The sequence below is a fragment of the Stigmatopora argus genome, chromosome 1 (assembly GCF_051989625.1).
Source record: "Stigmatopora argus isolate UIUO_Sarg chromosome 1, RoL_Sarg_1.0, whole genome shotgun sequence".
NCBI classification, from domain to species: domain Eukaryota; kingdom Metazoa; phylum Chordata; class Actinopteri; order Syngnathiformes; family Syngnathidae; genus Stigmatopora; species Stigmatopora argus.
The window spans coordinates 13,368,595-13,381,261 of record NC_135387.1 but is presented as its reverse complement, the minus strand read 5'-3'; the positions used below and the strand labels follow the sequence as shown (position 1 = coordinate 13,381,261).

The 12,667-nt window shown below is 40.2% G+C and overlaps 1 protein-coding gene across 2 annotated transcripts; it reads left to right on the top strand.

Moving 5' to 3' along the window:
* Window positions 1-2,120: 2,120 nt before the first annotated feature.
* tcf15 (transcription factor 15) lies at window positions 2,121-5,099 on the top strand. Of its 2 annotated transcripts, XM_077598867.1 has the most exons (3): window positions 2,121-2,222; window positions 3,167-3,627; window positions 4,791-5,099. In XM_077598867.1, the coding sequence occupies exons 1-3, from the start codon at window positions 2,132-2,134 to the stop codon at window positions 4,845-4,847; spliced, it is 609 nt and encodes a 202-aa protein (XP_077454993.1). In that variant the 5' UTR covers window positions 2,121-2,131; the 3' UTR covers window positions 4,848-5,099. The 2 variants fall into 2 exon arrangements, with proteins under 2 accessions (XP_077454993.1, XP_077455001.1); XM_077598875.1 differs by lacking the exon at window positions 2,121-2,222 and having other exon boundaries at window positions 3,031-3,627.
* Window positions 5,100-12,667: the final 7,568 nt, after the last annotated feature.

The following is a 12,667-nucleotide window of genomic DNA, read 5'->3' as shown; positions in this document are numbered from 1 at the left end:
AAAATTTAGGCTACTTTTGAGAAATTCTTATGTTGGACACAAGGGCACAATTTGGATTTTATTTATTGAACTAGACAGATTTTACGATGTGATTGGTCTTGAGACAGTCTTTACATTTTGGAAACCCTGGACACAGCTGCCAATAAAACCCCAAAAAGCCATCTTTGTCTAAACAATATGGACAGCTGGGAATTTTTTTCCCGTTAACGTTGTTGTGAAATGTGTGGAGCGACAAACATGCCATCTGATGTTGAAACATGAGTAAGTTAAACAAACACATTTTAATCACAATTTCAAGGTATACTTATTTATACAATTGTCAATAATATGTATCAGTGAATAGTTAAATGTTACTGTTAACTTTGTTTTTGGGTTGTTGTTGTTGTTGTGTAGGATTGGGTTTCAATAGTAAACAGCTTGGTGGTGACATGATGCAAATGTGTCATCAGCAGTAGGCAACTGGATGAAAGCAAGTGGGCTGAGATAACACCCACACATTGGGTCCTCTACAATGTGAAACAAATTCAAAATCTGTTGCTTAATAGCAGAGAACTGGCAAAGCGCCTCAATCCGACTCTGAACCTTTTTCGAGTAGAAGAACCGAGGCCAGTAGGAAGCCAGTTAAATTGCAGGAGAACATGTTCCTCTTTGTTCTGCGACTCAGACAGATCATCAATAAAGACTCAGTGGGTGGTGAACCCGAACGGGTGCATCCTCATCACTGAGATAAATGGATCTTCTTTCTGGAAATGAGCTCAATAACAATTCACAGCTCCTTAGGAAAGATAGGCTTACAACTTTCCTCCCTTCAACTTGAAGTTAGCACACTAAAAAAACTATAAGAAACTGAAACACAATCCGCACTGCGACCTGAAACCATCTTAGCAACTTTGCCTATGAGGCCAGATAGTGGAGTGTTCAAGTTAAACAACAATATAAAGTCTTTTTTTCTAGGAACACAGCACTTAATCTGAAACCTTTGGAGCACAAGTAGAGAATTTATGGGTGCACAATGTGAGTCAAAGTCACAATTCACTTTCTACTTCCGTGCTCTATTGAACCATCTTTTCCAATGTGAGGTACATAAACTTGTCCACTGTCAAACATAATGGCATTTATATCCACTTTTATTGGATTTGACGAGTGAAGATTAGCCCTCTAATTTTTGTTTTCCACTCAAAAGCTATACTACTACTGATCTTAAATCCAAAGTATTACGAGGCTGCCATCTACAGGGATTTGTTAGTCTGTACATTCACCTAAAAGTCGAGAATAATATAGAGATAATTTTGTTTGTTACAGTGAATGATTAGATTGAAGATAACCAATATGAGCTTCCAGCAGTGATTTATTATTATTATTTTTGTGTAAAGAAACGATTGTTAATTACATTTTTTCATCTGGAAATATTTTTTCGTCAAGTAGGACAAAATCAGAGATCATTCAGGTATCCATAGGACTACTGTTCCACAAATACAAACCCTAAGTCATTTTCTTTCAAATGAACTTTTTGGAATGTAATCAAATTGTCAATTATTCCACCACAAAGTTGCAGTTTGAATCTTCTTAAAGGGCTCCGAAGGAACACACTGCCACTAAATCATCCCTTTGCCACTTTGTTGTTTTCTTTTTGCACCTGGTGCAAGCAAGTAAATACACACTGGACATTCCAGGATCATCTGTTCACTGTTTGTTTACTCACATTTCACTTTCTCCTTCTGTGAACCCAACTGCTTGTAAACGGTCAGAAAACTTTCTGTTGACATTTTATTGGAACTGCAAATTTTAGGACTGACCTTTGAAAAATCTTACAATAAAATTTAAGTTGAATTTAACTCCACCCTAACTTTAGAAGACCTAAGTCCTTTAACTCATTGGCTGCCAGTGATCCTTGTCAATCGAAACCAGAGTACCCAGAGAAAACCCACACAAGCCTGGGGAGAACGTGCAAACTCCATACAGTCTGGACCAGGGGTGGCCAACTCTGGTCCTCGAGGGCCCCTATCCAGTCTGTTTTCCATATCTCCCTCCTCTACCACACCTGAATCAAATCATCAACTCATCAGCTGGCTGTCCAGAGGCTTCATACCGATTCTGATTATTTGATTCAGGTGTGTTGGTGGAGGGAGACATGGGAAACAAACTGAATAGGGGCTCTCGAGGATCGGAGTTGGTCACCCCTGGTCAGAACCCACCTGGAGGGAACCCTCAAACCCGGAACTGTGAGTCAGATGCGCTACCATCATGAAACTGGTGATTTACATGGCCTACTTTGCTTCTCTATAGGTAACATCACACTTGAAGGGCTGTTGTTTTCTGACTTGAAATACTCAATATCTCCATACAGTGAGGACGAACCTGAGATCGAACCTTCGATCTCAGAACTGTGAGGCAAACATATTTAGGACTTAATTAACGACAAATATATACTACATATTTAGAGAGATATGACAGTACATTATCTCATATAAATAATAATAATAATCATATGGCACCCCGGCGGCTCGACGGCATCGGCCTCACAACTCTGGGGTCCTGGGTTCCAATCCAGGTCGGTCCACCTGTGTGGAGTTTGCATGTTCTTCCTGGGCCTGCGTGGGTTTTCTCCAGATACTCTGGTTTCCTCCCATATTCCAAAAACATGCATAGTAGGCTAATTGGACACTCTAAATTGCCCCTAGGTATGAGTGTGAGAGTGAATAGTTATTTGTCTCCTTGTGCCCTGCGATTGACTGGCCACCAATTCAGGGTGTCCCCCGCCTGTGGCCCAATGTCAGATGGGATGGGCTCCAGCAACCCCTACTACCCTTTGAGGGTAAAGCGGTTCAGAAGATCAATAATAATAATGATAATAATAGTAATAATAATAATAATAATAATAATAACGATAATAATAATGATAATACCAATAATACGTATAGAGTGTATACAATGGTGACACTACTATACCAGTCCAAACCACCACACCCCCCTCCCATAGGGACTGGGAAGTCCAGCCCACACCATTAATTCCATTAGTCGAGCCCTCACTTTGGCCACAGTCGAGTGAACTCATCCCCAGTAAGCTCCCCTCCACGTGTAGTCATGTAGAGCCGTGTGTTGACATGTAGAGTTGCCCCCCACACCTCGAGGACCCGAAACATGACGTTTGCCATGCTGCGCCCAGTGGCCTCGCGCTTCTATTCCGACGTGCACATCGCGTCCGAGGACGACGACAACCGCAGCGAGAGCGACGACAGCTCGGGCCAACTGTACTGCGGCATCGGCGGTGGCGTGAAACGAGCCAGGATCCCCGCGGACGGCGACTCCGGCAGCCCGGGGGTGATGAAGCAGCGCAGTGCGGCCAACGCCAGGGAACGCGGCCGGACCCAGAGCGTCAACAGCGCCTTCACGGCCCTCAGGACCCTCATCCCCACAGAGCCGGAGGACAGGAAGCTGTCCAAGATCGAGACCCTGCGCCTGGCCTCCAGCTACATTTCCCACCTGGCCAACGTGCTTCTCCTCGAGGACGGCTGCGCGGATGGTCAGCCGTGTATCGACGCGGTCCACGCGCAGGCAGCTGGGGACAAGAGCGCCAAGCAGCCGAGGACCATCTGCACTTTCTGCTTGAGCAACCAGAGAAAAGGGGTAAATCAAAAACAAAAACAAAAAAACAAACAAACAAACAAAACACTTTGAAATCCAGTCGACACTGAAGAGAAATATTTCTTATCAACGTATTATTTCATTGCTTTAAAATAAAATGTATCTCATGTATCTATAATTTAATCTTTAGTCAGGAAGTCTGTGGTATTTACGATATTTTATTGTCTGTTTTAGCAAAAAAAAAATGTTTTTCATAAATCACAGGATTAGAAATATTTCTCTTCAAGACACACGTGCAAATCCTCAATCTGGCGTGTGCAAAAAGCACGTTCAGGCCATTTGCCTGCTCTCAATGACATTACCTCACTTTCTCAAAATGCACAAAATTCAGGGAATTTGACATTTCTTTTATTTCTGTCCAAACCATGTGTCCCATGGTAATCTGTGGTAAGCAACGTACGGTCTGCGGGACAATTTGCGGCCGCACTGTTGTTTTCCTTGCGAGTACTTGCATGATTGAGAATTCTATTATTTTAAGTTCAATTTGACTTTATTTGTACTGATGGGTAGATTTGTTCTGCAGTAAAAAACAACAACAAAAAGCAAATAACAAAAAAACACAATCAGTATGGACACTGGGAAAAAAAGACGGAAATGTATTTCAAGGATTCTTTTGCACCCAAGAACCGTAGGTGGTAGTTCCATCTATTGGAAAATGTTGTCATCAATATTGAACTACTAATAAGGGACTCTAGAATTATATTATTTTAAAATTTATTTAGCCATTTTCTCCACCTGAAAATTTAGCATTTGGCTTGTATTACGTACTACGATTAGATATTTATCGGATTAAATAATTTGTCCAAGGTGTGTTTTTAAATAATAGCTTCAACAAGCTTTACAAATGTATGTGATTATTTCTTCTTCTTTGGAATCATTTTCATTAAATAAATGAAGTCACTTCCAATTAAAACAGATTTGATGGCTATACCATCAATTACAGCCGATATATTAGTAAGGTCATATACACAGTAAGAGGTATTGTGCTATGCATTCATTATTATTGACAAGGCATTCGAGTCTGAAATGTAGCTTTATAAAAGGCGGTGATATATAAAATTGATCAACTACAGCAGGACAACAAAAAAAGGACATGTCATGATATGCTTAATGACTGAGCCCCATCTGTTTGTTCTCGAATCAAGGACAGCAACGAGTGTTTGAAGATGCGCAGACTTGGCCAGCTGCGACTGAGACGCTGACTGAACTGACCAGCAAAGGACAAGAAACCCGAAAACCCTCAAAGACTTTCTCAGGGAAGAGTCACGCACGCACACACAAATGTACAAACACATGCTGGAGCTGACATCCGAGCCCACATACTTCAGTATTTATACTTGACCGAGAAATGTAAGCATAAGCCCCTCAAAGATGCTGTGCATTTATTGGAGACTTAGCGTTTGTCATTCTTTTTTTGGAAAACAAATGAATAAAGTTTATTTTATCAGATTGTGTATTTGTCTTTTATTTCTTTTGTTTTTGTTTTCTTTCTTTTAGAAACTATTTATTTTTACTGTAGTACTACCAGAGAGATCCCTTCTGTTCCAAAGCAATTCCTGTACAAAAAAACGGTTCCTTACAAAATAGTTTTAGCTTTAGCTTAAATTTGTCCAAATAATCTGTCATCCTTTTTTTTCTGCCAATCTCATTTTAAGGAGCCTGATGAACTTTTATTTGACTTTATTAACGTTGATTGAAAGTGAAGACTTTGAAAATGTCAGCTTTCACTATGTATTATAATCATCAGCATTTCATTTTCAAAATGGTATGTCAACTGAATTAGAATTAATTTAATTTTTCACATTTTCTGGATGATCAATTCAAAATACACACTATTGAAACAGATAATTTAGTCTCAAAGTAAAATAACTTTACTCTATTTTTTGGAAGTGTGGTTGTGTGTGTGTGTGTGTTACTGTGTGATTTGGTGTGTTTATTTTCCAACAGCTTCACTCACAACTGATTTTGTTTCTCAAGCAAGTTGCACAGTAAAACTGTGAGGTTTACGCTGTCATTAAGACAGTGTGTTTTTTTCTCTCCTCAGACTCGCGATTGGTGTTTTTTTTAAGTCTGCTATCGATTAGTCATGGCAAATAGTAGCCCTCACTCTGGTCGGAACCCCCAAACACAGCTGTTGGTATGCCAGAGGGATAAATCACTGCCGTGGGCCCGACGGACAGGGAAAGATGGGGTGAGAGGTCACAAGTGAAAGCCTGTTTTCTCGCACTACAAGCAAGTGATGCAAAATTGTGCTATTCTGTATTTAATTATTGTAATGGTTTAACCTAAAAGCAACAAATCATTCTTCCTGCAACATTGGAAAAAATATTTTATGGTATTGTTAAAAAGTGCTTATCCTCTTCTCCAATCTCCAATTTTCCCAATTTCATCAAACAAATATAAACGGGATCATTCATTTTTTGTACCGCTCATCCTCACAAGGATCGTGGGACAAATGTAAGTAACATAAAAAAATGTATTCCAAGTAAAGATAAAATGCAATGTTTAAATTGGAATTTTCAAATAATGGAAGCAAATTATTCAGTGTGTGTGTCCTTTTGTTTATTCGTTTATTTTCCTGTGTGGCGAGTTATATTTTTAATTTTTTATCTTATGGAAAGTTGAATTCTTTTTCACTGGCCACAAGAAAGGCAGTTTAGAAAGAAATCACTTAAATGAAACCCATCTGATAAAATGAAGTCAGCCAGAAGAAGACATCATCCAAACAAATTTAAATACAGCTCAGAAATGGAATCTATCAGTCTAGAAAAAGTTTCAAAGCCATTTCGGAAGGAATTTATATAAACTTTATGAGATCCTGTACCCACAAATGGAGAAATCAATGAACAATGAAAATTCAGCCACCAAAATTGACTCCAAGCACATAACAATGTAAGTAAGAACATCTAAAGAACTTTGAGCCTCCCTTGTCTCATTTACCGTCAGTGTTCATACAGTTGTCCTTTTTTTGCAAAACAAACAAACTAAAGGTGCAATCCGAGAAAGCCAAATTCAAAGCAGTTAAAGTGGGTACTCCCTTTAAGTGTGAAACAAGTTAACGTGTAATTCCCTTTCTGACCTCTGTCAACTTTGACCTCATTACCCCAAAACCTAATCACCTCTTTCGTTGCATATTACAGGTAGGTCTTGCAAGTTTGATTATTCCTTTATTTGTTTTGATTTATCCTAAAAGATCTTTTCTGACCTGCTAGCGTTGACTTTTGTCCTTGGTACCCCAATAATTAATCACCCCTTCTGTTTTAAATTTCAAACACATCCTGCAATTTTGATAATAATCCCTTTATTTGTTCCTGGTTATCTTGAACATACACATACAGAAAACATTGGTGCAAGACACACCAACAAGTTAATGTAAGGATTGCTGAAAGAAATAAAAATGTTTTGGAGAATTAAATTAAAATAAATTAAATTAAAATAAATACATTCAAATAAATACATTCAAATAAATACATTCAAATAAATACATTCAAATACATATATACATTTTCTGAACCGCTTCATCCCCACTAGGGTCGCGGGGGGTGCTGCAGCCAATCCCAGCTGACTTCGAGCCAAATGCTGGGGACACCCTGAATCAGCAGCCAGCCAATCGCAGGGCACAAGGAGACAAACAACCATTCAGGCCCACACTCATACCTAGGGGCGATTTAGTGTGTCCAATCAGCTTACCATGCATGCTTTTAGAATGTGGGAGGAAACCGGAGTACCCAGAGAAAACCCACACAGGCCCGAGGAGAAAATGCTAACACCACACAGGTGGATCGACCTAGATTTGAACCCAGGACCCCAGAGCTGTAAGGCCGCCATGTTAACCACTCGAGCCACCGGGCTGCCTAAATAAATTAAAATTATAATAAGAATTAAAATAAATAAATTAAAATAATTCTGCATGGACACTTGAGCCAAAATATTCCCCACAATTCATGTGAAAGTCTCATTACCTACCAGTTACAGTTGCAGTTAAACGGTGGTCTGACCAAAATATAAAACTTGGGGGATAATGCAATGGGGGTGGAGGCCCCATTTCAGTAAAACCTCAGCTTTTGTCCACCAAAGTTACCGTATGTTTCAATTTTCAATGTCTTTTGAGGGGTCTAACAAGCTTTCATGTATCTGCTTGCTTTTGCTTGTCATCCTCTCTGAACCAGGATGTAGTCTGCTAACTAACACAAGCTTAAAAACAGTGCTCCATTTCCCTAACACACCCAAAGATTTTTGTTGAGGACCGCGCTTAACCGATTGACAATGTACTTAATGTACTACATTCCTTTATTTTAGAATTTCCAGTTGAAAATAACTCCGAGCAGCTGAGTGTTCAGATCGTTCCAGGAAATTCTGCTGACCCTTGGCATAAATTCCATTGGGAAAAAGTCTACGGGCGCAGACTGAAGCTGAAGGGTACTACACAATTCCATATATAATTTTATAGCACACCACTAATTTGCCACTAAGAAGGATGGAGGAAAACTTGAGGGTGGCTGCGAGGAAAAGGAATTCCAGTCGCATGCTGGGGGTCCAAACACTAAACTAAACCCTCCCCCCTCCTCCGTGTCAGGCAAAGTAGAATTTTGCTGCGCTAAGTCCTCCGTGCTCCAAGCTCCCTTCGAATGGCTCCCCGAGGCTCCCCCCGGCAGGAAGATGTCACCGAGGCACAGGAAGGGAAAACAACGTGCGGCCGACCTCTCTGAGTAACCCTCTGTGCGGCGGGCTTTGGGTCAGCGCCAGTCTTGACATCATCCTGCGCTGGGACCCAGATGTACAGCTCTCCGGTGGGTCCGTTCAGGGCCGGCACCAAATTTCGGATTGCGCCAAAGTAGGAAGCACAATCAGAGTTGCTCATCTGACAAGTGAAGATATGGATCAGACTGGCGAGGTTCGGACTTGACTGACTCGTGTCCCTGGGCGCGCACTTTGACCCAGTGCATCCCTCTATAACATATCTAAAAGACTGGATTACTCTAAAACTAAATCACAACAAAGACAATTATAAATACTTGAAACAATGAAACCAAGCTGGCTAAATGCGAACGCATAATGAAAAACACAGTTGACTTGCTAACTGAAAGCCTTTGTTGATTTGATGTTCTAACTCTGTACTTCATTGCCTTTTTTTGAACTTAAATTGACGTCAAATCATTTGAACTCGGAGGGATGTCGGTAAATGATCCCTTTCAAATGGATTGGCATCTATCACTGTCAATGGCAGCTAATGAGTTTAGGATGTTCAAACGCAAATGCTATGTCCATGTAAAACTATAATCAGCTATTACACATGTTATAATCACTTTTTTGTTGTCTTTTGTGGGAGGCTGGAACAGGTGAATTGATTTTTCATTCCGTTCAATCGAGAAAGATGATTTCAGATTTCGAGTTATAAGCGGCCCCACGAAACAAAATGATGGAATAAGGAATATCACTCATTTCTTACTCTCGTAGTAAGTTAAGGCACTGGGTAGACATGCAAAAAATATTCTTATATGTAAAATCTATCTTCTGTAATATACAGCACAGGATTTTAAAATAGCAATAGAATATTTTTTTGGTATACATTCCTTTCTATCACCCAAACCTTCACAAACACATTTAAGAATAATCACACCAACATTCATAAAATTCCAGCCTTTGTGAAGGAGACACCAGACCACAAAATTTAAGAACCTTTTTTTAATAAGGGGACTTTGATGCTTTAACCCTAATATTTTGCACTTTTATATTAAATGTTTCATTTTCTATTTCAATAATACTTTCATATTGTAATAAGTTTTAACATACGTAATGTTTCACGTTAGCCTGTGATAATTTTTTGTTGTAAATTTGAAGTTCCCTTAAAAAATGTATGTGTTAAAATAATATGTTTGATATTATAATGTGATTAAAGTCATGTTTTAATTCGTTTGACACTGTAATGCGATGAACTTCGGATTATAACGCGATAAACTTCACGTTTTCACATGAAGCGTTCATTTTTATTCACTCTGGTGCACGATATTGAATTTTGTCTAGTTTCTCCAATATGCTTTCATTTAAAGATAATTGAATGATGTTGCAACACAGACTTCCTAAACAGCTGGAAAGAAGTAGAAGAAAGTAAACATCTCATAGAAGACGTTCGTTCATGGAGTGTGGAGAGGAAAGCTCCAAGACAGCACAAATCACGGCCCTGTCAGTGCAGACTCGAAAATAAAATAGATTATCCAGAAACAGGAAGGATGTACTTTTCCTCCCTGTCATCCTTACAATTCCCACACGGGTGCTCACCTTGAACATGCTGTCGTCTTGCCAGAAGGCCTCCTGAACAAAAACCTGTACATGGTCACCATCTGACGTTTCTTGGCCTTGAATGGCGTCGTAGCCCGAGGCCTGGCGTGCTTTTCTTCAACGTTTGAGAACCAGCCAGTCAAAGTGACTTTCAGCAGGGGGTCGCTTGGGGTGGGTGGGCTGTCTGCGGAGCCCGTAATGTCTCCTCAAACATTCAGCCACAATTGTTTTCATGCGGCAAAGAATTTGGCAGGGCCCACTGACAGCGGCGGGATGATGGACGGCCTGCAAATCGGATGGGTGGGGGCGTGTGCGGCGAGACTCTACTGGTAAGAGGAAATCCCTGAGATGAAATTACAGAACAATACAGATCGTAACTGTTTTGTTCTACTGCAGTCTCCGACAAACCAGCCCCGGCCTTTGGTGGCGTGTCTAAGTTCACGGGCAATCAAAGTGTTCATACAAGGACCTCATGTTTCATAGCGGATGAGTGAATGGCATTTCTTCCCAAAAGGTGTAGTTCATTACGGCCCTGTATTTACAGTGGTATTGCACGGTGGTACTTGTCTGGTCCATCAAAGAGCCATAAATATGTCAAGGCAGTAAACATTTAAAGCCTTCATGGGAAAGCCCGAGTGCACAGGACCTGTGGGAGAGGCGGCGGAACCATTGGGATGTTTCATGTCAGCGGACAGAGCAAACAGTCAGCGGATTTCCTCAATCAGAGGCAGGAGAACGTGCGCTCAACAAGCTCACTGACAGAAAAATGGAGACCCACACTATGGCAGCTGGGCTTGCTAACAACCTCTGGGATGCACTCCTGCTCACAACACCCCACAAGTGCGACTCCATTCCAATTTGTGCACGCGCACTCATTCATACCGCATTTCCGCCACAAATTAAACAGTCAAATGATTGCCACTTTGACACTGTCCTTCTTGGAATTTGTAGATTTTATAAAAAGACCCTCAAGATGCGGTGCCTGTCGTTTTATTTTCTTTGAACTGGACGTTTTTGTTGTCCAAAAACCAACCTGCTCAATAGCTACTGTTTGGCTGCTGCCTAATTTGAACCAGACATACCAATGTTCTTTAAAGTGTTGAATGTCTAGCACAAGTGGTACTTTAACTCTCTCTAGTGGTACTTGACAGAATCACTCAATTAAAAGAAATGGCGCTCCTAATAGAATGAATTCATGAAGGCATGAAGCCTCTTTAAACCTTTTCTCCTTCAAGTTGAATTTTCTTGCAGTGTTCATGTTTTCCCTTTTAGGTACATTACATTTTTAAGTTGGACAGTGAACTATATACATTTTCATTTGTTTAAACATTTAAGTGATTTTCATTAACTGTTGAGTAATTTGTTTTAGTTGAATCATTTTAATTTTACATCTTAACTATATTTAGGAACACGGTTCTTGCTGCCTAACATTGCTAACAATAATACATTAGCATATTTGGCATAATGCTCAGTTTTTAAAAATATAGCCTTTGCCCTTTTTTTCTGAAATCTTTAGCTTGTGTGTTGTTAAAATGTTGGTCATTTTGGCAGGATTTTGAGTTTTTATTAGTATTATTTGATGGTATTGTGGTTGGATTGGATAACTTTATTCATCCCGTATTCGGGAAATTTCATTGTCACAGTAGCAAGAGGGGGATAATGCAGATACAGGAAAGGCATTTTAGACATAAATAGATAGAAAGAAACCAAGCCACGCAACGGGTTACGATATAGAGAGAAAATAGAGAGACTAAAAATAAAAATTATGTCTATTTTGCCATCTCTCGTGTTTCTTTTCTTTATTGTTTAAACAAAGTATTATTACATTGTTTCTTGACGACGTTTGTTGACATGTCTATGCATAGTATAACATATTTTGTGGGTCAATGCTAGATGTTGTCATATATATTCATGTAAAAAAGCTTTCAATGCTGGTTTCCTTCCCAACTGCTCAACCGTTTTCGACTCTGCCTAGATTTACTCCAGAGCCCTTTTCCGACATCTGCCTCATTTCCACAACAGCTTGGAGCGCCGTAGTTGCAAAATAACAAGTGTGTGTGAGTGTGACACTTTGAACTAGCATTTGAACTTTAGTGCTGCACTTGAGATCTGGCCTCGTCTTCTTCCAAGAGCAGCACTCGCAGCTGGGCGTGTGCTCGGAAAAGGCCAATAACTCCTCATTTCCACTCGCACTTTGTGTAAAAATGTCAGTACATTTTGCATCCTCGTGCCAGCTGCTGCTGAATGAGGTATTGTTTTATGCAGATGGGGCGCTTCATTCTTCTCTATTCCATTAAGCCTGTCAGCTATTAATAACCATATATATTGACCTCTTTTGTCAACAAGAGCGACACCTACAAATAATATGCTTGACGGGGGACAATGGGGAGTTCCCTGGGATTGAAAACAACAGGATGAGGCTGCCTCATATTCGTGTGGGTGGGTGTGCAGCTACAGTACGCGTGTTTTGAAATGGCTGTGTTCACTCGGGAGTAAAATTTCAAAGACTGATGTATCATTCACATTAACAAATTGGTCATGAATAGAATGAGGTCATGAATCGTCACCCCGTGTAACCCCCAGCATTTAACTTCCTGTTTGCGTTTTCGCACTGAGCAAAGCACTCTTCACATTGTCAAGCCACTTAAGGTAAGCAGGGACATGTTTTCTATTCATAAAAAACAATGAACATCAGCTAAAACAGCGAATCAATTATTGATCAATTTGAATTACTATGTCTGCA

What these genes read in the sequence shown, in the direction of transcription:
- tcf15 (XM_077598867.1), top strand. Translation starts at nt 2,132, where the DNA reads ATGGGAAACAAACTGAATAGGGGCTCTCGAGGATCGGAGTTGGTCACC. An exon ending in GAACCCTCAAACCCGGAACT is followed by an intron (nt 2,223 to 3,166) that starts GTGAGTCAGATG and finishes TGCTGCGCCCAG; the next exon opens with TGGCCTCGCGCTTCTATTCC. An exon ending in TGAGCAACCAGAGAAAAGGG is followed by an intron (nt 3,628 to 4,790) that starts GTAAATCAAAAA and finishes TCTCGAATCAAG; the next exon opens with GACAGCAACGAGTGTTTGAA.